The 26153-nt window shown below is 56.1% G+C and overlaps 2 protein-coding genes across 5 annotated transcripts; both read left to right on the forward strand.

Annotated features, from left to right (window-relative positions):
* Window positions 1–813: 813 nt before the first annotated feature.
* PROSER3 (proline and serine rich 3) lies at window positions 814–11338 on the forward strand. The gene is given in 12 exon segments (XM_054697098.1): window positions 814–875; window positions 1908–2085; window positions 2295–2515; window positions 3918–4045; window positions 4131–4237; window positions 4873–4955; window positions 5057–5193; window positions 7937–8133; window positions 8240–9046; window positions 9049–9178; window positions 9266–9347; window positions 9528–11338. Coding segments are annotated over 12 exon segments (2223 nt in total). The 5' UTR covers window positions 814–864; the 3' UTR covers window positions 9670–11338.
* Window positions 11334–26153, forward strand: ARHGAP33 (Rho GTPase activating protein 33). Of its 4 annotated transcripts, none has more exons than XM_054697094.1 (21): window positions 11334–11526; window positions 14930–15027; window positions 15108–15192; window positions 15564–15644; window positions 15748–15885; window positions 16308–16400; window positions 16955–17077; window positions 17165–17242; window positions 17328–17394; window positions 17478–17537; window positions 17630–17782; window positions 17860–17962; window positions 19269–19413; window positions 19492–19574; window positions 19658–19765; window positions 21334–21479; window positions 22109–22262; window positions 22343–22488; window positions 22562–22636; window positions 23744–24421; window positions 24509–26153. In XM_054697094.1, the coding sequence occupies exons 1-21, from the start codon at window positions 11461–11463 to the stop codon at window positions 25765–25767; spliced, it is 3939 nt and encodes a 1312-aa protein (XP_054553069.1). In that variant the 5' UTR covers window positions 11334–11460; the 3' UTR covers window positions 25768–26153. The 4 variants fall into 4 exon arrangements, with proteins under 4 accessions (XP_054553069.1, XP_054553070.1, XP_037373769.1 ...); XM_054697095.1 differs by having other exon boundaries at window positions 23744–24412; XM_037517872.1 differs by lacking the exon at window positions 11334–11526 and adding an exon at window positions 12886–12944.

Genomic DNA, 26153 nt, shown 5'->3' on the forward strand with positions numbered 1-26153 from the left:
GCAGATGACCGTTTTAGGAGCAGATTCCCGGGAACGGGAATGTGGCAGCGGGGCCAGGCTGTCAGAAGGACACAGAACAGACGCTACTCCCGGGCTCATCCCGCCTGGCCGGGCCCAGCCCCCAGCAAGCCCAGCCTAATTCTGTGCCTCTGACTCAGCCGCGGGTGCGCAGGGCAGCGGTGCCTGCCAGGTGAGCAGCGGCCAGGGGCGTGGGCACGCACAGTCCAGGCTGGCCCCCCGGGGGCCCCTAGCTGGGGCCCGAAATAGCTCATTTTGATCCCACCACCTGGGCCAGGAGCCCGGGCCTGGCACTTGGCGCCACCAGCTGCTCTTGCAGCGGGACGGAGGCGGCCAGAGGACGGGGCGGGACCCGCTGGCCCGGCCGGTGGATGCGGGGACAGTGGCTAGAGAGGACAGGCTCCCTGCGTGCTCCTGCAACGGGGGAGACGGTAGGCGGACCGGAGCCTGGAGGCGATTTCTGCAGCGAGAGGGGGAGTGGTGAGATGCCACGACGGCAGGAAACCCGGCGGACTCTTAGCGCCCCTCCTAGCCGCGAGCGCGGCCTCGGGCCCCTGCATTGGCCCTCGGGCTTGACAATTACTGAGGCGCGCCACGGTGCTCCAATCAAACACGCTCTCTCAGTCAGGCCGACGTTGCAGCCAATTGCGAGGCACCTCCCTTTGGTCACTTTCTAATGAGTTTTCTTTCCCTCTCTATCATTGGTCGCCTCGCAGGCCCGCTCTCTTCCCGCGCGGCCTCTCCCGGGAGGGGCGGGGCTGCTGGGCACTGCTAGGCGACCGGGATGCGCGTGGAGCCCGCCCCACCCCCGAGCCGAGCGGGCGGAAGCGCGGAGGTGGCTGCGAGATGGACCGCAGGTGAGGCGGGCCCCGCTTTTAGGCACGAAAAGAGGCCTAGGGAGGACCCCAGAGTGAGAGCCACACTTGCTGGGGGCAGGTTTGCGGGGGTCCGGAGTGTCTGGCGCGTAACCGCACTGGAACTACAACTCCCAAGATGCTCCACGGCCTCGGGCCGCTTGAGTCTCGGACCGAATCCCCCGCATCCCTTGGCGCCTCAGGTTCCTCCGAGCGACCCCAGCGCTTTCCCTCTTTTCTGTTCTCTCTTCTGTCTCCTTCCAGGGGCATCTTGGGGATTTAGTATCTTCATTTTAAAATTTTCCCCAGATTCCCATAGGTGTTGTTTTGTAACTTTTTCCCTTAAGCGGAGCTCAGACATTGATGGAGATGGTAGTCGAGGTACCCTTTTCTTCTTAGTGTTCCCAACACTTAGGGGAAATGCACAGTGACGGGGTCCGTAACCATGGGGCTGCGGGGACAGAGAGGTGCCTGACCCCACTTGGTTTGGGGTGAAGACGGCTAGCAGTTCCTGGGTTCTCCTGAGACTGCTTCAAGAGCCGGTGGTAATCGTGATTCCCGTATCTTTTTATTTTTTTAAAGATTTATTTATTTATGCATACAAAAGCTGAGGCCAGAGGTGCCGGGTTAACAGGATTCACCAGAGACAGAGTGGGGAGCAGAACAGGCAGACTGACTGAAATACACTGCTGAGGGGAGCAGTGGGCGAGGCTGGAGAGGTCTGCTGTGCCCTATGGGTTGCTCCCTGGCCGGCCGGGGATCGAACTCGTGCTGCAGAGACTGCAAATTGCTTCATAGTGTGGTGCTCAACCCCTTGCACCAGGTTCCCGTATCTTATCTTGAGTGTGCAGCCGTACTGCATGGTATTATAGTCTATCTCCCAGCAATCCATGGAAATTGTGGTCTGGTTCGGTCCAACTCTTCCTATTACCCCCCCAACTTCAGCCCCCACCCTGCCCCAACACACACACAGACAGGATTGTGGTGATTGTGCCCTGCACCTGCCAGTCTGCCAACCTCACTCTCCCCTTGCAGCCTTCCACTTTTCTCCACCCAGGACAGCCCCTTTGGGGATGCTCCCTTGAAACAAAGTCACTACTGGCCATCGAGAAGCCAGACCTGGCACCCCAAGATGAAGACACCCACCAGTGTGTGCCAGCCCAATGGCAAGGGAGTGGTCACTAGAGGGAAGGAAGACGTGATAGAAATGAGGGTGAGCGACTAAGAAACAGTCCCTTTCCACAACCTATCCTTACCCAGTCTTCTGCCACCTGGCTCCCCCATCACAGCCCTCTCTGAGTTGTTACCATTGCAGCAAGTATTTCCTCTCCTCTGGACTGAGATTTCATGTGTGTCTTTCTTCTCTTACAGGCCTGGTACCTCAGGTCTCACTTTTTCTTCTTCCCACTTTCCCTATCTCAGAAGCCGAGCCCATCCAGGAACCAGAGATCCAGACTCCCAGCAGCTCCCGAGGCTCCTGCCACTGGTCCCAACTCCCCTACACGTCCTAACTCCTCTGAGCTGTTTGAGGAGTCCTGGCCATCCAGTTCAGGGACCTCTTCCCCACCCAGCACCACTGAGGGACAGATGGGAGGCTCCCCATCACCCACCCTGATTGACAGTGGGGATTCTGTGGTGGCCAAGTAAGTACTCAAAGCCCTGGGGGGACAGAAATATTTGGGTTGGGTGGGGAGGAGGTAGGCGTCCAATAATAATCATCACTGCCAGAGCTGTGTGTGCAGCACTCTCTTTCGGGACCACACTGGTGTTACTGAGGGCTCTGGAGCAAGACTGCCTGGATTCAAATCCCAGCTTAGTCCTTACTTTCTATATGAAGAAAGGTTCAGTTTCTTTTTTTTTTTTTTCCCTTTTAGTCTGATTCTTTTTTTTTTCCTTTTTAATTTTTTTTAAAATTTTTACATCATTGTTCATTTTTAAACAATATTTGCTTCCCCCACTACACCCCTCAGGTGTAGTTCCCATAGAATTTCCCTCACCAAGGCACCTGTGCACCATCACCTCAGTCCCCTGTGCTCCTCCCTCGCTCCCTCTGATCCCTCTTCCTCCTCCTCCCCTGCACTATGTCTCTGGTTTATAATTGTCTGTTTTTGCTTTGTTGTGTTTTGTACTGTTATTATTTTTGAACACTGATGTCTTATTTGGTTCCCCTATATTCCTGCTATAAGTGAAACCATCCGATATTTTCTTTTTCCTTCTGGCTCATTTCACTGAGCACAATTCCTTCTAGCTCCATCCACGTTGCTGCAAATGGCATGGGTTTATCTTTTTTGATTGCAAAAAAGATATACACAATATATTCCTTTGTGTATATGTACCACATCTTCTTGATCCAGTCATCCAATTTTGGGCATTTGGGTTGTTTCCAGGTTTTACCTATTGTAAATAGTGCTGCAATAAACATAGGGGTACAATCAGTCTCAGGTTCTTCACCCATAAGTTGGGGCTATTAATAGTACATACCCTCTAGGACTATATTAAGTTTTCATTGAGTTAGTTGTCTGTAAGCATCTCTAACACTGCCCATCACATAGTGAGTCCTTGGAATTGTAGGATACAAGTTCAGCTGCTCTAGCTAACAGTCCCAAATTAATTGTGACTTAAGCAAGATAGCATTTATTTTTCCTGGACAACAGTCCAGGCAGAAGCAGCCAGGACAGACACAGCACTCGATGTATCAAAGACAGAGTTTCCTTTTCTCTTGGCTCTCCCCTCCTAAGGCTGTTGGCCTTTTCTTTATGGAGCAGAATGGCTCCCAACCACATTCACTTCCCAGAAAGAATTACGCCGCCTATTGATCAAGAACCTAGTTACATGAGCCATAAGGTTAGAAGGGCACTTGGCAGAGGTACCTGTAGAAGAGTGGCTGTGTGCCCAGCTAAAAATTGCATTACTACGTATGAAAGAACAGCAGTTGAGACAGCTGCCCACTGCTGCTATGGTATATGATAAACACTGGCGATTGTGATCATGATTGTTCTCGTTTGGCCCTCCTCCCACCCACTTCCCATTCCTTGACATTCGCAGGTACATAAACAGATTCCGCCAGGCTCAGCCAACAAGCCGAGAGGAACGGCAGCCTCCAGGCCCAACCCCAGCTGACTTTTGGTGGCTTCATCCTGAATCTCCAGACCTCAGCAGTCCACTTGCATCAGGTATCTGCTTTAGTCACATCCACTCCCAACCTCCAGCTGCTACTCCCATTCCTGGCCCCCCAATTCAATTAGAACTTCTCAGCAGGAGCCAGTGAACCAGAAGGAAGATCCAATACAGCTGTCCCGACTCTTGCCAAGATGACCAGTGCATCTCAGGTTAAGGCTATGGCCCCCCTTCAGGAAATAAAGCAGGTAACATTGCCATCATTTCCCTCCTCTGTGCCTGAATTGACACCCACTCTATGATAGAATCAGAGACTCCCCAATTCAAGGAAAGGGAAGCGTAAACAAAAGGGAAGCAAATATTAGCTATATAATATAATTAAGAAATCTAAAAGCAGATGTTTTCAGGTATGGCTGGATCCATGTGTTTGAAGTGTTGGTAGGGACCTAAATCTCTTGGCTCTCTGTTCTTTGTTGGGCTCGGTCTCGGCCAGATTTTCCCCTCAGAATAGCTAGGTAGCTTCCAACTTAGTAATTGCTGGGGTAAGAGGAAGTTTTTCTAGTAGTTCTATCTAATGCCCAAGGGCTTACTTTCATTCTTGAGGTAATCACTGTGAGCCAGAGGACAGAATGTTGTGATTACCTAGACCTGATCAGGAAGGTAGTGTCAATCTCTGCAGCAGCAGTAGTGATTACATTGTGGCGTGTGTGGATCCACCTGTGGAAACTGGGTCTCTCTTCCCTGAGGGGGAGGAACAGACCTGAAGCCAGCATGTGAGGGTACCAGGTGGAGTACAGACTTGTCCTTCAGGCCCTATGTCCTGAGCCCCTTTCCCAGCAGTCTTTGCGATGGGATCTGGCCTCTAACCCCTCTTCCCCTGCAGAACCTCTACACATGGAACTCCCCTCTGCTGGACCTGGAGACACTGAGCCTGCAAAGCAGAGCTGCCAGACTGCTCAAACGCAGGTGCCTCCCCCACCCCCCTCATCCTCCCCACTCCTGTAGCTTCAGGCCTGCACCCCTGTCTCCGAGACCCCCATGGCCTCACTTTTGTCCTCTCCCTGCAGCAAGGCCTCCACCTCCTCCTCCCTCAGCCCCAGTGATGCCAGCACCTCCTCATTGCCCACCAGCTCTGATGGCCTCTCTCCCTCTACCATGACCTTCACCCCTGACTCCAGCAAGGACTATGACCCCAGGGTACCTGGTAAGTTCTGGAAGGCAAGGATTGGGTGCATTCTGCTCTGTGGCCTTGGACCTCTCTGGACCTTGTCTCCCTAACTTTAAAATGGGGATAAAAATTGTACTCCCCTCCTAGGGCGTGTGAGGATTCTGGGAGTTGGTGAATGCATGGAGCACTTGTTAACCGTGGCTGTCATTAGCCTGACAGGTTCCCTGTCTGCATCCTCTCTGTAATTCTGAGCACGAAACTCCAAAATGAGAAGGCTTTTTGCAAATTTGGCACCACACCTGAGTTGACAGCAAAATCTGGCCTAAAGAATATGAAAACTATTTATAATCTCATTTAGAGTAAATAGCTGTATTTTTTGCTCTGGACATATGACACCAAACAATATGAAATTTTTGTCTTTATAAGTACAAACTGGTTGAATGTGGCAATTTCATGTTGTTCAACCATGTGCAGTGTACCGCATTCTCTGCCTGCTTTATACACCAGGCAGCTTGATGAAACTCAGATTTCTGGTCTTCAAGTTTCAGAGACCGGATTAAGGACTATTACTGTCATTATTACCGTTACTCTGCTCAGATCCTGGGGTGCAGGAGAGGCCCTCTGTGTCTCCAGAACTGTTTGATCCTTTTCGGTGTCATGCCAACCACTCACATGTCTGAATCTAAACTCCTCTGATTTCACCTTTTATTCACCTGTTTTCTCATCTATAAAATGATTCATCAATTATTTATTAGATTAAATTTATTCATTCATCTAACAAATAGTATCTACTGTTTATGAGGCCCTGTGAGGGGGATTTGGGGTTCCATAGTGAGCTACCCATACCTGGTCCCTTCTTCAAGGTCCTCACAGCATAGTGAGTGTGGACAGAGAATAACTCCATCACCCCCAAAACAGATGTGAAATGTAAGCAGAAATAAGGGCCAGGCAGAAGAAGATTCTGGAGCTGGGAAGTCAGAGGCCTTTTTGGAAGAGGTGCTGTTTAGTGGAGACCTGAATAATGAAGATGGGGACAGTGTCCTATGTCCTGTGTACCAGGTATATAGGACATGAGGTGGAAGGACTAGACAGACAATGGGCTAGAAGAGGCAAGAGCCTGGCGTGAGGGTGGCATGGGATAAGGAGGAAGAGACTGGCAGGGGTCAGATTACAGTAGGCCATATGAGTAAAGTGAGGCATTTGGTCATTATCTTTTCATTTTTTATTTATTTATTTATTTATATATTTATACATACATACAAGCACTGGGTACAGTCAGAAACGCAGGAGGGTGAGAGAATTCACCAGAGCCAGAGCGGGGAGCAGAGCAGGCAGAAGGACCGAAGCACACTACTGAGGGGAGCAGCGGGCGGCAGGAGAGGTCTGCGCGCCATATGGGACCCTCCTCCGGTGGCCGGGGAGCAGCCAGGGATCGAACCAGCGCTGCAGAGGCTGCGGGCAGCTTCGCAACCCAGCGCTCAACCGCTGCGCCACCGGGGAGGCCCTATCTTTTCAGTTTTGGGGAGCCAGAGGAGTGGAGTAGAAGGAAGTGGCAGAATTTGGAAATAGAATCACAGAATGTAGAATGGGGGAGGAAGAGGGAAAGATCGGGAACTCCCCCCCGCCCACCCCGTACAGTATCAGGTGGTAAGACTTCTGAAGATAACGGTGGCCTTACTGATCATGACAGATGAAATGATGCTCTGGATGGTAGGAATGGTGTCTGTTTGCCCCACGGGACTGAGGACAGTTGGCAACCCTGTCGTTAGTCACTGCTGTAGCCCCAGCCCAGGGCTGGCCATTAAACAATATGTTTTGCATTTAGGCCATTTATGGCCTAAATACTGGTCACACCAGGCCCTGCTCTTCACACTGGGGATATGGTATTGGACAAAACAGCAAAATCACTGCCCTCATGTAGCCTGAATTACGAATATTAGTTGGAGGAGCAGTACATTAGAGACGAACATTAGTAAGTAGAGAAATACAATCCTTAGGGTGTTAGAAGTTGTTAAGTGAGAAGGAGAAAAATAGCAAGGAGCACAGGGCCAGAGGTTGTTGCAGTTTTGAGTAGGGTAGCCCAGGAAGAGCTCACAAAAAATAATACAAAGATCTCAAAGATTTGAGTGAGTGAACCCAGTGGACACATGAGGAAAGAACATTCTAGGCAGAGGGAACCACAAGTACAAAGGCTTTTGCACTTTACCGGCCATGCAAAAGCCATACCAGTAAATCAGATCGGAAAGGTCTGATCTGATTCAGGGCTTCCCTGGCTAGAGGTGGGAACAGGCTGGGGGAAGAGGTGAGTAAGGCAACCAGAGAGGAAGCAGCTGTGCAGCTGGACCCAGGTGAGGCAGTGAAGCGGGGAGAAGGCAGACGCTGGAAGGTCTGTCTTGTTCTCTGCTGTAACCACATCTAGAACTGTGCCTCACGTGTAGTAAGAGCTCAATAAATATTTGTTGATGAATGAAGCCTTGAATGACAGTTGAGAAGCCCATGAGTGCTATCTCCTTTGATCGTGGCCTTTCCCCACTTCAACTCCAGAGATGAGTTAAGACATCTGGAGAAACCTGTCTGAATAACCTTCTGGTACATTTGCAGGGGTGTGTGCACAGACTGTCTTTGGGTTGCTCTTGGCGTACGGGTTGAGGAACACTGGGAGGTGGCAGGGGGAGCTGAAATGGAGAAGGGGGGAAGCTGCAGGAGTGTCAGCAGGGTGCAAAAAAGCCCACCCTGGCCCCTCTCTTACCCACCCCTCTTACCTGTACTTACCCCACAGCAACCTCAGCAGTGGACCCCATACCTGTTCCTACCCCGGCCTCCACCGGAGCACCTCTGAGGCCAGAGGATGATATTTTATACCAGTGGCGGCAGCGGAGGAAGCTTGAACAGGCCCAGAAACTTGAACAGGCTCCAGAAAGAGGCCAGGGGGATGGAACCTGGGTGCTGCCTAGGAACCCTACCCGCCACACTCCAGTGAGATGGGGGGGGGGAGGAGCCTGCAAGGGCTGGAATGGGAAGCCTGGAGGGAGGGGGAGCCAGAGGGGCACTGAGGACCACCTACCTTTTCTCTCCCTTTCAGGTTTCTGTCCCCATCACTTTGCAGACTTCTCCTGCCCCTGTGGAGACCCTTGGTTCCATGGGAACCCAGCCTAACAGTGTCCCCCTTTGGGACAATGTGGCCCATTCTGGTCCCCCTCCTGGTCCCCCTCCTATTCCTCCAGGATTCACACCACATATGTTTTGGGGCCCCAGCCCTCATGGAGTCTTCTGGGCCCCGCAGTACAGTCCCTGGGTATCTCTGGGGGCCGTTCCTCCCACGCCCCCAACCTTAGCTTCTGCGCCCCCGGGCAACACTCCTGTACCTCTGGCCCCCACTTCTATGCCCGTCTCCACTCCAGTTCCCCCCGTCATCCCCCAGGGTCACCCCACCCCAGCACCAAGCAGCCCCTCCCTGCTGAGGAGGCAGGGCCCCAAACCCCAGAAGAGCAGAACTCCTCCGCACTGCCAGGAGCCTGCTGGTCAAGTCCTGGCAGCTGAGGAGGGGCCTGGCCCACAGCTCAGAGGCGCCCTGGGCCAGGTAGTGACCGCTCGGCTGTTCCCGGACAGCCTGGAGGACACGCCCCCGCTCCTCGAGGTCCCGCCTCCACCCGAGTCCGAATCTGCGAAAGTCAAGGCCACACACACCCAGCCTAAGGTTACGCCCCCGCTGTCCGAATCACGGTTGCGGCCTGCAGAGACCCCGCCAGGGTCGTCTAAGGCCGAGTCTCGGATCGCCAAGGCCACGCCCCCCTCCGCTGGGCTGGGGCTTGCAAAAGACAAAGGCACCGTGCGAGCCGGGTCCCGCCCCCCCCAGGTCCCGCCCCCTCCGGCGGAGGACGCGTCCTCCGGCGCCGAGGCCCGCCCCCTCCGGCCCGGGTTGGGCCGCCCGCGGCCGTGGCCACGCCCCCGCCGGCTGCCGGCCACGCCCCCTCCGAGGAGCTCCTCGCCCAGGCCGCCCGACTCCTGGCGGCTGCTGAAGGTGAGCCCGGTGCGCTCGGCTGCCGCCACCTGGGTGACGGCTCAGTACCTGTGAATCGGACCCTGAACTCGCACCTTTTCCCTCCAGATTCTGATGGCAGCGAGTTCCAGGACGACCCTGTACTGCAGGTGCTAAGGCTTCAGAGGGCGGAGCTGCGGCGGCAGAAAAGGTGACCGTCACCTGCATCCGTGACTCCCGGCCCCTAAGTCCTCTGCGACCCACGACCCACGCTGGGTGCCTCTCCCTCCCGAGCCCCTTTTCCAGAACTGCCCGCAACCCCAGATCCCAATCCTGAGCACATGTTTCAACATCTGCCTTCCTGTTCCCTCCCCCCACCCCCTTTTTCCAGGAAAGTGGATGCCCAGTTATCCCGCCTGCTGGAACATACCGAAGATCCGGGGTCGTGGTCTCCTTCAGCCAGGTCGACCCCCAGATCCTCAAGGATGCGACTTCAGAGGGAAGGAGACTTCCGAGAGGCCAGACAACTTTGAATTGTACAAATGCTTTATCCCGGTAGAACGCTTTTTCTTTAATCCCAATGAGATGTGTTTTTCAGGTTACTAGTGGTCTCTGAGAAAGAGGTGGTTCTGGAAAAGCCAAGGGTGGGGAGGGGATCCGCACAAGACTTGGATTCACCTTACCTGACTCAACGCAGCAGTGTATCTTGTCTCAGAGGAAGCCAAAGGGACTGGCTTCTGAACAGAGCCGATAGGGTCTCCAGAGTACTAGACAGTGATTAGTTTGCCTTTCCCTGTGAGCCAGCACTGCTCCTTCCCTCCCTGAAGCATTTCCTTCCCTGGCGCCCAGCACCCACCCCTGTGCTACCCTCTCTGGTGTGGCCCAACCTGCCACTTTGTTGTGTCCCAGAGTCCTGGCCTTCTGTCTATATTCCTTCCCAAGTGCTGTCATGGAGTTCATGGTTCTAAGCCCTGTTTCTAATTCTGATAGCCCCCAAATTTCTATCTTCAGCTCAGACCTGCCCACTCACCCTCATGCTCCTATAGTCCGCTACCTGCTCACCATCTCCACCCAAAGGTCAAACTCCAGTGTCTTAAACTGAGCTTCCAATCTTCCCCCTAAACGTGTTCCTTCTCGACTTTGCTCAGCACCATCCTAACCTCTCAGGCCAAAAACCTGGTCATCATCCCTGACTGCTCTCTTTCCCTCATGTCCATGGTCAGTTGGCTAAGAAGTCCTGTCATCTCCACCTTTAACATTGATTCAGAATATAAATCCTCCCCCTTCACGGCCCCCCTCAGTCTAGGCTATCATCACCTGTCTAGAGCATGGAGAAGTCTCTTGTTTTGTCAGAAAATTCCTTGACACACTTCCCAACGAAAAGTTGTCTATGCTCCTCCATGAAACTGAGAACTTTGTAACTTCCTAAACAATGGAGAAATAGGCTCTTTTTAAACTGTATTAGAAAAAAGGATACAATTTTTGTCTGTTTCTCTGACACAATTTCCACGGGTTCTCTCCAGATAAAAAGTCCAGTTGCCATTCTGAGCAGGAGTTTGGTTGCATAGGTGTGTGCAGTTGTCAAAATTCAGTGGAATTTATGAATTCATTGTACATAAAATTTACCTAAAAAAAAAACCCTAAAGACATTATCTGAAGGGTTTTCAGAACAATATACCAAAGTCTCATTTATTTTGAAATACATCCAAAAATTAATTAGGTTAATGGGTTAATAGAGCAGTAATAAATAGATGTGATAATTAATAGATGTGTTAATAATAGACGTGAGGAAGCCAACACAATAAAATGTTAATGGTAGAATCTAAATGATGGGGCTTTGAGTGACCACTATAAAACTTTTCAACTTTGTTGTATGTTTAAAACTTTTCATCATAAAAGGCTGGAAAATATATGATCAAGATGACTTTGATGTCTGTATTTTTTAAAAGGAGGGGAATAGGGTAGATTTCTACTAAAAGCAGCTTCTGTTTGTCACAGACAATAGTATGTGCATTCAACAGTCTTTGAACAAACCATACATTTCAATGAAATCAATAAGAAATGTAGATATAAGGAGAAATAAGATGTTTATAGTAGCAGAATTGGATCAGTTGAGGGTGAGGGACCTAGAAGGATTCCTAAGGAAGTCACTTGTAAGCTGAGACAAGTAGGAATCAAGGAGTTGGCAAAGGGCCATCCTACTCAGAGCAGGCTTATGAGTCACCCCCAAAATTTAGTGGCATGAAACAACCGTATTATGCTCATAGATTCTGTGAATCAGAAATTTGGACGAGGCACAATTGAGGACCATTTGTCTCTGCTCCATGATATCTAGGGGTTCAACTGAGAAGACCGAAATGACCAGACAACTGGAGCGTCTTCACTCACAGGTATGGCACCGGGCTCAGTTGACTTCCAGGCTGGGCTGTGCTGGAATTGCAGATGGTAGTGCCTATACATGGTCTCTCCATGTGACTTGGGCTTCCTCAGGCCATGGCTGCCTCAGCATAGTCACACTATTCCCATGATGCCTTGAGGTGGTAGAAATAGTCATTCCAGTAGACAACAAGGAAACTGCATTGTCTTTTTTTTTTTTAAAGATTTATTTATTTATGCATACAAGAGCTGGGGTACAGGCCAGAGATGCAGGGGGTGAGAGGATTCACCAGAGACAGAGTGGGGCACAGAACAGGCAGAGGGATGAGGTCCTTGTTGGGGGCATGACTGATGGGAAAATCCTCTTGGAAAGGGCATTGTTGTTTTCTGGGATTGCGTCTATAGGAGGCATGGCCTTGTTCTGGCCTGTGTTCTAAATCTATCCCTAGTTAAAAGGAGTCAAGATTGGAAGTTGGGGGTCTCTCTTGTGGTGCAAGGGGTTAAGCACTGCACTATGAAGCAATCTACAGCCTTTGCAGCATGAGTTCCATCCCCGGCCGGCCGCAGAGCAACCCACATGGCATGGCAGACCCCTCCTGTCTTGCCCACTGCTCCCCTCAGCAGTATATTTCAGTCAGTCTGCCTGTTCTGTTCCCTGCTCTGTCTCTGGTGAATCCTCTCACCCCCCGCATCTCTGGCCTGTACCCCAGCTCTTGTATGCATAAATAAATAAATCTTTAAAAAAAAAAAGATTGGAGGTTGGCTAAAATGTCCAGTAAGTGGGGAGCGGCCATGTCGAAGTGTCCCTCGGGCTGTGTCCCAGACAGGGTATCTGAGTCAATGAACAGCATTCGTGGGCAATGCCCTCCATATTTGGTGGGCAGGGTCAGGACGGACAACGTGGAGCTACAAGACAGAGACTGAAAAGCTGCTAGAGGCTGGAGAAAAGCCCTCAAGCCATGGAAGAATCCAATTAAGAATGTCAGAGGAGCGGTCACTGCGAGTGGACCAAGGGGTAGCATCAGTGTGTGGAGAGAGCATAAAGAACCGGGGGTGTGTCTCGGGAGGAGAATGACAGCCAATGAAAAACAGCCATGGGCGTGGCGCTGTCAAACTTGGCGGGGCGGGGCCGAAGAGCCTGAGCCCGGGATGGGACCGCAGCCGAAGCCAATGAAAATCGGCCTGGTGGGCGGGGCGTCATCCCCACCAAGGGTAGAGCCAATGAGAAGCGGCGCCGCGTTCCTCCTGCCCCCGCCCCCGTGAGGCGCGCGCCAGAGCCACGGGCAGCCGTTAGGGGCGGGGCCTGCAGGCGCCCGCGCGCGGCTCGCGCCCTCCCCTTTGTGTCGCCATGGCGGCGGCGGCGGCGGCGACGAGGACGACGAGCTGGGGGTCGTGCTCGGCCGGCGCCTGAGAAGGCTACGCGACCATGGTGGTGAGGGGCCCACGCGGCCGTCAGTCCGTCCGCGTGTCAGTCTGTCCGCGCGCGGCCCCGCCCCGCGCGCTCCGCCCCCGGCCCCGCCCGAGCCCGCGGCCTGCGCCGCCCCTCACCCCTCGTCGGGTCCGTCCCGCTCCCCCGGTCTCGGGCCGGAGCCCCGGGCTCGGCCCCGCCCCCTCGGCGCGCGGCCCCTTCCACGCCCTGCTCGGGGGTGACAGCGGCCGAAAACTGGGCTTGGGAGCAGGGGGGCTGGTCCGGGAAGCACCTGCCGCCCCCAAGTGGCCCCTCGCAAGCTCCCTGGGTCCCTCCCCCGCCCCCACCCCAACCCCAAAGCCCTCCTCGGCGTCCGCCTCCCAACCTCCACCCCGGGCTGGCCCCCACCTGCTCCCCCCAGCCCCTGTCTCGTTCTTGAGCCCCACCCCCACCGGCTCCAGCCTCTGCCTGACCCTTTTCTTCTAGTCATTCTTACCCCACCCCAGCCCTCAGCCAACCCCCTCCTACCTACCCCCTTAGCCGCAGACTCTCCAGTTGTGCCCCTCCTCTTCACGCCACCCCAAACCCAAGCCATCCCCTGTATCTGCAGCTTGATCTTTGGGTCCTCATGCTCCCTCCCCCACCCGGCTCCCTCTCCCACCATGCTGTTCCTGCTCATTCATCCATTCATTCCCTTATCCACTCACTTAGCAGACATTCACTGAGACCTCTGTGCAGACCCTCTGCTCCAGGCAGAGAGAAAATCAGATCCCTTGGGGAACTTCATAGGCTGGAGGGAGACAGATTTCAGGGTGAGACCCAAGGATGAACTCTGGCTTGCAGGCGTGTGCAAGAGGGAGACGCTAAAAGCCAGTCTCCTCCGCTGGCAGCTGGTTAATTTATTCATCAGATTTTACCTGGCCCCAGCTGTGCGACTGGGCTGGCGCTGGGCATAATTAGGATCCAAAGAAATTAGTTACAAACCCGGCTGTGTGGAGCACCAGCTCTCTGTCCCACTTTGTGCTGGGCCATGCTGGGAAACTGGGGACTCGAGTCCCAGGCCCTGCTCCTGGGAAAGTCACAGTTCTGTGGGGGAGATGGACTTGTCACCAGTGATATCTCAGAGGGCTCAGGCGGAGCTGTCATGTTTGGGGTGAAGGAATCTCAGGGGATGGAAGAGTCCAGAAGAGGTGCCTGACACAGCCTGAAGAGTACTGGAGAGCTTCCAAGAGGCGGGAACATGAGAGTTGAGGCCCAAGAGGTGAGGTTGGAAAATAGGAGGTTAGGATTAACATCACTCTACTCGGAGTGAGCCCTGTGGGAGGCTGGGCACAGGATTCAAGACAGCAGGATTAGCCTTGCACAGGCCTGAAGGAAGTCAGAGGAGAATGAGGGTGAGGCTCAGGAGGGGGCTGGGCAAGCACTCGTGATGTGACCCCTGACCCCCAGGATCTCAGCTCCTGGACTCTTAGAATTTCGAGAGCTCCGAGGATGGAGGCAATAGGAAGAGATGGGACAGACACCAGAGAATTCAGAGTTATCTTGAAGATAACAGGGAGCCACTGAACGTGTGTGATCTCTAGAGATACAGAGGCAATTTGTGTTTTGTGAAAAGCATGCACTTACTATGAAGAAGCTGTCAGGAAGGGAGAGATTGGGAGCAATAAGACTGTCCAGACATTGACGAAAGATGCGGAGAGGCACATATGGAAGATCACTGTGTTCTACCAGGGCTACAGGAGGTTTTAAAACAGAGATGGAACCAGCTGCTGAGGCTGTTTCCCTGCCTCACCTTTGGCACATGCTCCTCCACTTCCACCCCAGACCACACACGAAGAAGCAGGCCTGTCCTCAGCCCAGCCTTCACCTCCCCGACATACCCTTGACTGCATCCTTAGGGCAGCGTGTGGAGCAGTTTGGACCTCTAGACCCAGGCTGCTGGATAACAATGCTCCTGTTGTCTTGCTGCCCCATCTCTGGGGGCCTCTGATTCTTCTTCTGCTCCACAGGCTCGCAGCACTGACAGCCTGGATGGCCCAGGGGAGGGCTCGGTGCAGCCCCTGCCCCCCACTGCGGGACCCGGTGTGAAGGGGAAGCCTGGGAAAAGGTGAGCGGTGAGGGAGAGGCTCAGCTTAGGAGGGGAGGCCAAGCACAGGAGCCACCAGTGATGTGTTACCTGTCTTGCAGGCTCTCAGCTCCTCGAGGTCCCTTTCCCCGGCTGGCTGACTGTGCCCATTTCCATTACGAGAATGTTGATTTTGGTCACATCCAGGTATGGGGGCTTTACACCCAGGTGGGAGGCTAGATCCCACCCAACGCCAAAGAAATATCTCCCACTTTACCACTGAAACTATCCCTGGGACTGGCTGCTCCAGTTCTCTGAGCAACCAGTGGCAGTAGTTACTGCGGGGAAGGGGGAAAGCTGTTTGCGCATTCATTTCTTCTTTTATTCATTCAGCAACTATTTCTTTGTTAGTTGTATGCTCTGTGCCAGGACCTTGTATGCTGAGAGAGACACCACCAAGCCCCACCCTGGGAAGGGCCCGTAGCGAGACAGACCCATCCCTCCAGAGTGGCAACCTGGTGCGGTCAGCACTGGGGCAAAAGTGAGGCCCTCACCTGGGCCTTTGTTTCCCTCTGCAGCTTCTGCTGTCTCCAGAGCGTGAAGGCCCCAGCTTCTCTGGAGAGAATGAACTGGTGTTTGGGGTACAGGTGACCTGTCAGGTGAGGCCACCCCTGCCTCTCATCTAGCCCTGTGGACTGGTCACCATGCTCCTCAGCTCACTGTAATGGGACCACTGCTGCTTCGTCCTTCCCAACCCTGCAGGGCCGTTCCTGGCCGGTCCTCCGCAGCTATGATGACTTCCGATCCCTGGATGCCCACCTCCACCGGTGCATCTTTGACCGGAGATTTTCCTGCCTTCCAGAGCTTCCCCCACCCCCAGAGGGTGCCAGGGCTGCCCAGGTAACCTGCTGTTGTCCCAGCCCCTGCATCAGCCACTGGTGTGTCCTCATCAGACACGTGTGGAGCCATCAAGGCAGAGGGGATAGATGAATATTAAAACGCTGGCATGACCTGAATACTGGCCAGTCCAAATGGACAGGCACTGCACTGCAGCAGGGTCCTGGAAGTTCCCTTTAACTTTAGGATCATGGGGAGCTTCCCAGGACTCGGTTAACGTAACCAGTCCAACGAGGGCACATAAGAGCTTGGCACAGCCCATTTGCCAGCCGCTATGGCAGTGTTTCGGGGCTTAGCAGCAGAGCAGCAACCGTGTACTTGGGTGGAATCCCAGCCCTGCCCAGGGAGGGCCCAGGGCTTACAGGAGGGCAGTGGGCTCTCGTCAGGCCCCCTCCCGAGAGCCCACCCTGACAACCTGCCCCCAGATGCTGGTGCCACTGCTGCTGCAGTACCTGGAGACCCTGTCAGGACTGGTGGACAGTAACCTCAACTGTGGGCCTGTGCTCACCTGGATGGAGGTGGGTCCAGCAGGGGGGCTTAGATTGGGAATGGGTGAGGGGTGTCTGAGGAGCAAGAACCAGCCTGAGAGAGTGTGTGTGCGCGCATGTGTGCGTGCACGTGTGGGTGTGTGGGTGGGCACAGGAAAGAAGGGAGCTGGAGTGGAGGAGGCGCTGGTATTTCAGTGTCTGTGTGGGCGCATGCCTGTGAGAGCGAGCGAGCAAGCACGCATTTTAGCAGGTATTGGGCTCTGGGGGATGTGAGGATTTCAAGGTATGTCAGTTAAAAATAGGTTTGACTGGAACTCACAAAGCGCCTGCTTACGAGGGACTTAAACCAGCGGGTCTTTAGAGAGCAAATGTGCGGAGGACGAGGGCGCGGGGAAGACCTGGGCCACACGAGAGAAGGAAGCGGCTTTGTTTTGGAAGGGGCGAGCATTTCAGTGTTGACGAGTAGCTCCAAGTGACAGGGGCTTTTAGATGGGGGACAGGCAATGGCCTCCACCGGGCCTGGTGGAACCTCTGTCTTTATCATCACCTTCTGGCCTCTCCCCGCCACATCCCCTCCACCTCAGCTGGACAACCATGGCCGACGACTGCTCCTCAGTGAGGAGGCCTCCCTCAATATCCCTGCGGTGGCCGCTGCCCACGTGATCAAACGGTACACAGCCCAGGCACCAGATGAGCTGTCCTTCGAGGTGAGTGTGTCGGGAGCAGACCCCAATTGGGCTTGCCACTCCCCCTGCTCCTTCTGACCTGCCCTCCTCGCGCCTGTCTGCTCGCAGGTGGGAGACATTGTCTCAGTAATTGACATGCCACCCACGGAGGACCGGAGCTGGTGGCGGGGCAAGCGAGGCTTCCAGGTGAGCCTGCCTCAGGATGGACAGGTGGGGTGGGGCCGCTGTGCCCGCAAGGTTGGGCCGGTCACTGACCCTGAGTCTTTCTCAGGTTGGTTTCTTCCCAAGTGAGTGTGTGGAACTGTTCACAGAGCGGCCGGGTCCAGGACTGAAGGGGGGTGAGTGCCATGGGCAAAGAGGGGAGGCCCTTCTGCATCCTTTGCCTCCCATCCATCCTTTCCAACCATTGTTCACCCCTCAGATGCTGATGGTCCCCTGAGTGGTGTCCCAGCTCCCCAGGGCATCTCCTCTTTGACTTCAGGTAATGAATGAAAACAAGGGGTCAGGCCTCTGCCTCCTACCCCGCCAGACTGGTTCTGCCCTGACCTGGTGTGGCCTGCCTTTCCCCCACAGCTGTTCCCCGACCACGTGGGAAGCTGGCTGGCCTGCTCCGTACCTTCATGCGTTCCCGGCCTTCTCGGCAGCGTCTGCGGCAGCGGGGGATCCTGCGGCAGCGGGTGTTCGGCTGTGACTTGGGAGAGCACCTCAGCAACTCAGGCCAGGACGGTAAGGCCCAGCCCACCTGCCCGACCCACCCTACCCACCCAAGGCACAGCCTGCCCTGACTCCCGACTTTCTGCCAGTGCCCCAGGTGCTTCGTTGTTGCTCGGAGTTCATTGAGGCCCACGGGGTGGTGGATGGAATCTACCGGCTTTCAGGCGTGTCATCCAACATCCAGAGGCTGCGGTGAGGCCCTCCACCAAACCCTTCCACCTTGTCTGAACACCCTCCCCACGCCAGGCCCCATGCCATGTGCCGGGGACGCAGACTTATCGGCAATTAGGAGGGCATAGAGCCAGGTTGGACTGAGACCAGGGCCAGGGAGGGCTTCCTTGAGGAAGTGTCACCCCATCTGAGACCTGGAAGATGAGAGAATTAATATTAGATCCAAGGGGCCTCCCTGGTGGCACAAGGGGTTAAGTCTCAGCTCTATGAAGCTGTCCGCAGCCACTGCAGCACGAGTTTAATCCCCGGCCAGGGATCTACCCACATGGCTTAGCAGACCTCTCCTGTCTTGCCCGCTGCTCCCCTTAGCAGTGTATTTCAGTAGATCCACCTGTTCTGCTCCCCACTCTGTCTCTGGTGAATCCTCTCACCACCACCCCCACCTCTGGTCAGTTCTTGTATGTATAAATCAATAAAAAAAATCTTAAAAAATATATATTAGAAGCAGAGGATCAGTCTTCACTGAGCACCTGCCACCTGCCAAGCCTAAGACCCTGGAGATGCAGTGGAGACTGAGATGACCAGAGACCCACTCCCTTGGGGCTCACACACTGGAGGGAGACAAGTCAGTGAGAGAGGCTGCTCTAGCTGGCTAGAGCTGTGGAAAGCAACAGACTGGGATAAGGAGATGAGCAGAAAGCAGGATTGCAGTTTTAAACAGGGTGGGCAGAGAAGGCCTCTGGAGAGCGACCAAGCCCTGGAGGTAAGGGAACAGGCCCTGCGGAATTTCTCAGAATTTCTCTGCGCATCCAGAGGGGCGGGGCCAGCCAGTGCAAGGGGAGAGCAGCAGGAGACGATTGTCAAGAAGTAACTAGGGCAGAATGTATAGGCCTTTTGGGCAACAGTTAAGATTGAGAATTTTCCTCTGGGGAGGTTGAAGGGGCTGAGAAAGCAGGCACAAAGTACTTAAAGCAGCGGGGCACCAGGGAGGGTTGTGGGCAGGTGCTGCTGCAGCTTCAGCTATTTGCCAGTGACATTTCAGAGTCACAACTTTGTGGAAGGGACAGGGTCACGCTCTGGAGTCAGATGGCCTTGGGTCGCTGTAGGCAGGGTCATCCCCCCGAGCTTTGGTGTCCTCTGGAAAATGGGGCACTCTGGTCTTTGGTACACAGGGTTGTTGTGGGGTTCAGTAAGGTTCTGTCTCTGAAGAACGCAGCCCAGGAAGGAAGTTGCCTCCATCTTTGGATACTTTGGGGAGGGGTGGGGGGCAGACACAGCCAGGTGGGCCAGCTCTGACCTGAGTCTTCCTCCTCTCGGGGGACCTCAGGCATGAGTTTGACAGTGAGAGGATCCCAGAGCTGTCCGGCCCCGCCTTCCTGCAGGACATCCACAGCGTGTCTTCCCTCTGCAAGCTCTACTTCCGGGAGCTGCCAAACCCCTTGCTCACATACCAGCTCTATGGGAAGTTCAGTGTGAGTAAGGGTGCCGGTGAGGTTGGGGGGTGTGGGATACATCAGCCCAGCTCCCATCATGCCTGTTCACAACCTCAGGAAGCCATGTCAGTGCCTGGGGAGGAGGAACGCCTGGTGCGTGTCCATGACGTCATCCAGCAACTGCCCCCGCCACACTACAGGTAAACCAGGAGGGGCAGGAAAGGGCTGTGATAGCATCCCAAGGGAGATGTGGCTCAGGTGTCCCCCTCTGCTCCCACCTCAGGACCCTGGAGTACCTGCTGAGGCACCTGGCCCGCATGGCGAGACACAGCGCCAACACAAGCATGCATGCCCGCAACCTGGCCATCGTCTGGGCACCCAACCTACTACGGTAAGCTGGCGGCTCACCAGCCCGCCTTAGCTCCTCCAGTGGCTGGGCCCCGCTCAGGAAGCCACCAGCATTTGTTCATAGTGCTGTGCCAGCCCCTGTGCTCACAGCAGGGAGCAGGATCCTGGGCTCACATGCCCCGGAGGACACGGGCAGTACAGCACCAATAAGAAAAATCCAGAGCGCTGTCTGACAGTGCTGAGTGCCCAGATTACAAAGCAGGGAGGGAGACGTGCAGGGTCATGGCATTTTGAAATTTTTAAATAGGGAAGTTTCTGTAGAAGTCCGCTATGGCCAGCAGCAGAGTGAGCCCCAGAAGATTTTGTGATGACCAAGACAGGGGTGCTCTCTGTCCTGGAGGGGTTCAGATTTTCCTGAGGAAACAGATAAATTAAAAAATAGGTGGAACATCAGACGGTGGGTAAAGGAACTAGGGGCACAAATAAAGAGACCTGGAGTACAGAGAAGGACTTTGATTATTTTAAATAAAGTGAATGGGGAAGACTCTGCTGAGGAGGTACATTTGAGTCAAGAGCTGTAGAAGGTGAGGGAGGGACCTGTGTGGCTACTGGGTAGGAGCAAGGCAGGCAGCAGGAACAGAGAGTTCAAAGGTCCTGGGACTGGGCAGCACCTGGTGTGCTGGGGGAACCCCAGGGAGGCTGGAGGTGAGTGAGCAAATGAGCGAGCGAGCAAGCGATTGAAGAGAAGATGACACGGTCAGGAAGGTGATAAGGGACCAGCATCTCCCTGGAAGGCTTTTACCAGGAGTGAGATGCAGTGAGGGGAGGACTCTGAGTGAGGAAGGCCCTGATCTGACTCAGGTTCACAGGCTCCCTCTGACTTCAAGTGGGGATCAGATTGTGGGGGCGGAGACAGGCAGGGAGGAGGCTGCTGTGATGTCCAGCAGGGGAGGGTGGAGACTGCACCAGGGTGGGGGCAGGAGAGAGAGGAGTTTACACTCTGGATTCAGATCTAGATTCTGTTAATAATTTTTTTTAAAGATTTATTTATGTACACAAGAGCTGCAGTACAGGCTAGAGGTTTCTGAGGGGTGAGAGAATTCACCAGAGACAGAGTGGGGAACAGAACAGGCAGACTGATGAAATACACTGCTGAGGGGAGCAGCGAGCGGCAGGAGAGGTCTGCTGCGCCATGTGGGTTGCTCCCTGGCCGGCTGGGAATCGAACTCGTGCTGCAGAGGCTGCAGATTGCTTCTTAGTGCTGTGCTTAACCCCTTGCGCCACCAGGGAGGCCCAGATCTAGATTCTGCATGGACTTTGTGGGTGGAATCCACCAGTGTTGCATGCAGATTAAATGTGGGTGTGAGGGACAGAAAGGAATCAAATTCTGAAGTGGTCGGCCTGAGCCACCAGAAATGCACTGACTGAGATGGGGAAGGCGGGAACGCAGACTTGGGGAAAGGTCAAGAACCCAGTTCTAGATGTGATCAGTTTGATGAGGGCAGGGATGCTGAATGGCAGTCCTTGTCCCGTTGGCTCCCACCTTGCCTAGCCCGCACCCACCAACTGGGGCTCAAGGCTTCTGGCCTCCCTCCCCCTCCTTCCATCCAGGTCCATGGAGCTGGAGTCAGTGGGGCTGGGTGGGGCAGCAGCCTTCAGGGAGGTTCGGGTACAGTCAGTGGTGGTGGAATTCCTGCTCACCCACGTGGACGTCCTGTTCAGTGACACCTTCACCTCTGCTGGCCTCGACCCTGCAGGTACGCCCATCCCAACCCTGCTGTGCTGGCTACTGTCCCCTCATTGTCAGGGCCGCAGTGGGCGGGCAGATGGGCTCCCAGCCGTGTCCTTACCCCACTGAAGCTGGACCTGGCTCCTTGAGGACCCCGCCCCGGCCTCTCCCTCCCCTCCCCCCCTTCTCATTTCAGCTCCTACGCTCAGGATCCCCACTTCTTGGCCCGGACATCGTTCTTTCTTCACCCCTTGTAGCTCCTGGGGGCACTTGGGGTCTTTGGTCCACCCGGGAGGAGGGGGAGGCCCCCAGACTTGACCCTGCCCTGGCCCCACCCAGAGTCCCCCCGCCCTGTCCCGGACCCCAGCCCAATCAGGATTCAACACGTCGGAGGGCCCTCTAGCCGGAGGTAACTGAAGCCAGAGCCACTGCCTTTGCTGGCTGCTGGGAGCTGCCTCCTCATCAGCTCGTTCTGCCTCACTCCCTCCTCACCTGCCTGCCGCCCACCCATTCCCGCCTGATCCACCCTGGCCCCATGCCTTGCCAGCCCGGGTGGGCACGCTGTGGGGCCGGGGCTTGGGCTGTCGCGCTTGGCTTTGCCTGTGGCCTTGAATAGCCCCTCCACCTGACGATGTGTCCCCCTTCCCAACTCCGCAGGCCGCTGCCTCCTCCCCAGGCCCAAGTCCCTTGCTGGCAGTGGCCCCTCCACTCGCCTGCTGACGCTGGAGGAAGCCCAGGCTCGCACCCAGGGCCGGCTGGGGACACCCACAGAACCCACAGCCCCCAAGGCTCCAGCTTCACCCGTGGAGAGGTGCGAGGGATGACGGGGAGGGAAAGGACGACACAAAGACCTAGCAACTCAGACCGCCTCCTGTCTTACCCCAACCCCAGGAGGAAAGGGGTGAGAGGCGAGAAACCGCGGAAGCCGGGGGGTAGCAGCTGGAAGACCTTCTTTGCACTGGGCCGAGGCCCCAACATCCCCCGAAAGAAGCCTCTGCCCTGGCTGGGGGGCACCCGAGCCCCACCACAGCCCTCAGGTCAGAAGCTGGGCGTTTGGATGATGGGGGGAGGCAGCAGAGTGCCCCCATGACCCCCCACCTCTCCTTGCAGGCAGCCGCCCCGACACAGTCACGCTCAGGTCGGCCAAGAGCGAGGAGTCTCTGTCATCCCAAGCCAGTGGGGCTGGTGAGTGCAGGGGGCCCAGGCCCGGGACCAAGTAGAGCTGGGAGGGGTGGGGGTCCCCCATTGGCCTCTGAATGTCTACTTCAGTTTGGGGGCTCTTAGGTTTTGGGGTTTGTTTGGGCTATTTTTAGCTTTTCATCTGGGCATTGGGTAGAGTGAGTGGGATAAAGCGTGTCTGCGGTCACGGCACCATGATCATTGTCCCGCGTGGGCTCCTTTCAAACAGACTTTCCTTCAGTCCTTTGGGGAGAGATTTTAAAGACCAGAATGAATACCCAGGAACCCCCTGGCCAGAACTAAGAAAACCCCGCTACCTTGTGAGCTGCCCTCTGCCCCCTGCAGCCTCGCGACCAGGGTGTGCTCTAGATTTGATGAGCATCACCCCCTTGGTTTTTTTGTTTTTTTTTTTTTAAGATTTATTAATTTGTTTATACAAGCACTGGGTACAGTCAGAAGCGCGGGAGGGTGAGAGAATTCACCAGAGCCAGAGCGGGGAGCAGAGCAGGCAGAAGGACCGAAGTACACTGCTGAGGGGAGCAGCGGGTGGCAGGAGAGGTCTGCGCGCCATGCGGGACCCTCCTCCAGTGGCCGGGGAGCAGCCGGGGATCGAACTGGCGCTGCAGAGGCTGCGGGCAGCTTCGCAACCCAGTGCTCAACCGCTGGGCCACCGGGGAGGCCCACACCCCCTTGCTTTTAAGGTTTCCCCACATGCAGGTGTGTAACCCACAGCACAGCTCTGTCACTGTGAAACTTTGCAGGGAAATACAAGGAAGGGGCCGCCTGCCGGGTGCGCCGGGCTCTGTGGCGTGTGCACTATCACACCCCTCCCTCTGCCTGCATTTGGCTCAGGCTGGATCCCCCCAGCTGCTCGCCGCTGTCCCATGTGCAGAAAACCCATCTCGGGCAGCTTGTCAGGCCTGGTTCTTTCCCCTGGGTCTGGAACTTTCTCTTCACGGACTTCCCATTATTTCCTTTATCACCCCTGAGTCTGAACAGCTCTGACTCTCTCCCAGCCATTGTGACCCTATCCGGGAAGTGCCTCTTCATGTTACCTCCCCGGCCTGCTGGGTGGTGTGAAATTCTGACCTCTGAGTCCTAACTGCCCTCCAGGCCTCCAGAGGCTGCACAGACTACGGCGACCTCACTCCAGCAGCGACGCTTTCCCTGTGGGCCCAGCACCTGCTGGCTCCTGCGAGAGCCTGTCCTCCTCATCCTCCTCCAACTCCTCCTCCGACTCCTCCTCCAAGTCTTCGTCCTCAGCATCCTCAGCAGCCGGGCTGGGAGCACTCTCCGGCTCACCCTCACACCGAACCTCAGCCTGGCTAGATGATGGTGATGAGCTGGACTTCAGCCCACCCCGCTGCCTGGAGGGGCTTCGGGGACTCGACTTTGATCCTCTCACCTTTCGCTGCAGCAGCCCCACCCCAGGGGACCCCGCACCTCCTGCCAGCCCAGCACCCCCTGCTTCTGCCTCTGCCTTCCCACCCAGGGTGACCCCACAGGCCCTCTCACCCCGAGGGCCCACCAGCCCTGCCTCGCCCACTGCCCTGGACATCTCAGAGCCCCTGGCTGTGTCGGTGCCACCCGCTGTCCTGGAGCTGCTAGGAGCCGGGGGGACACCTGGCTCAGTCACCCCAACACCAGCCCTCAGCCCCAACCCAGGCCTGCGGCCCCATCTCATCCCCCTGCTGCTGCGTGGAGCTGAGGCCCAGCTGAGTGACACCTGCCAGCAGGAGATCTGCAGCAAGTTGGCACTGCCTGGTTCCCAGGGAACCCAAGGTCAGCATGGTGAGTGCTGCTCAGCCCAGCCCACACCCTCACCCCGAGACTGCACCACCACGCAGCTGACTCCCCTCCCCATTCCTCTCTGTCCAGGTCCTGGTATGGATTCACCACTACCAACCCCGCCCCTGTCCCTCCTGCGCCCTGGGGGAGCCCCACCCCCACCCCCCAAGAACCCAGCACGCCTCATGGCCCTGGCCCTGGCTGAGCGGGCTCAGCAGGTGGCCCAGAGACAGAGCCAGCAGGAGCATGGGACCACCCCGCCTGCTTCCCGCTCCCCTTTCCGCCGCTCACTATCCCTGGAGGTAGGCAGTGAGCCCCCGGTGACCTCGGGGAGTGGGCCACCCCCCCACTCCATAGCCCACCCAGGTGCCTGGGCTCCTGGACCCCCACCCTCCCTACCGAGGCAGCAAAGTGACGGGAGCCTGGTGAGAAGCCAGAGGCCCATAGGGACCTCAAGGAGGGGGCTGAGAGGCCCTGCCCAGGTCAGTGCCCAGCTCAGGATGGGCGGGGGGCCCAGGGACGCACCAGAGGCAGCAGCCCAGTTCCCATGTTCTGTCTCCTCACAGATTCCTACCCCAGGCTTCTCCTCCGTCCCCCGGGAGTGCCTGCCCCCCTTTCTGGGAGTCCCCAAGCCAGGCTTATACCCCATGGGCTCCCCATCCTTCCAGCCCAACTCCCCAGCCCCGGTCTGGAGAAGCCCCCTGGGTCCCCCTGCACCACTCGACAGGGGAGAAAATCTGTACTATGAGATCGAGGCAGGTGAGGGGCCCCCCTACTCCGGCCCTACCCGGTCCTGGAGTCCTTTTCGCTCCATGCCCCCTGACAGGCTCAATGCCTCATATGGCATGCTTGGCCAGTCGCCCCCACTTCACAGGTCCCCCGACTTCCTGCTCAGCTATCCCCCTCCCCCTTCCTGCTTTCCCCACGACCACCTTGGCTACTCGGCCCCCCAGCACTCTGTCCGGCGCCCAACTCGGCCTGAACCCCTCTATGTCAACCTAGCGCTCGGTCCCAGGGGTCCCTCACCTGACTCTTCCTGCTCCTCTTCTCCACCTGCCCACCCCAGAAGCCGTTCAGATCCCGGCCCCCCGGCCCCCCGCCTCCCTCTGAAGCAGCGGGCCCCCTGGGGTCCCCACACCCCTCGTAGGATGCATGAGCCCTGGGGCCCTTCTGAGCCTCTCCTGCTCTACAGGGCAGCCCCACCAGCCTATGGGAGGGGGGGTGAGCATCACCGAGGGTCCTTATACAGGAATAGGGGGCAGGGAAGGGAGGGGGCTGGTCCCCCACCTCCTTACCCCACTCCCAGCTGGTCCCTCCACTCTGAGGGCCAGACCCGAAGCTACTGCTAAGTCAGAGCTGGGAGAGACCTTCCTCCTTCCCTGCCCCTCATGATCTTGGTCCAGCCCAAACCCTTGTTTTGTATTTTCTCGAGCTCCTGACCCCCTGCCCAGGTTTCTAACTTTGTAACTTGCTTCTGATGTGGGTCCCTAACCTGTTGTCATAGCTCCCCTACCCTGGGCTGAAGGGTGCGCCCACGCCCCTGCCATCCTCCATCCTGGGGGCTCTCGCACAAACCCGAGGGCTGGGCTGAAGCTGTCCTCCCGCTCCCTCCAGGAGCCCCCAGCATGTCTTGATCTGTGCACAGGGGGTGAGGGGCACAGCACCTGCCAGTCTCCCCCCACACACCCCACTAAACCATCTGACAAAATTAATGAATAAAAATGGTGAGAATGTG

This window comes from Talpa occidentalis, unplaced genomic scaffold (genome assembly GCF_014898055.3).
Source record: "Talpa occidentalis isolate TD23 unplaced genomic scaffold, MPIMG_talOcc4v2.1 talOcc4.17, whole genome shotgun sequence".
Taxonomy (NCBI): domain Eukaryota; kingdom Metazoa; phylum Chordata; class Mammalia; order Eulipotyphla; family Talpidae; genus Talpa; species Talpa occidentalis.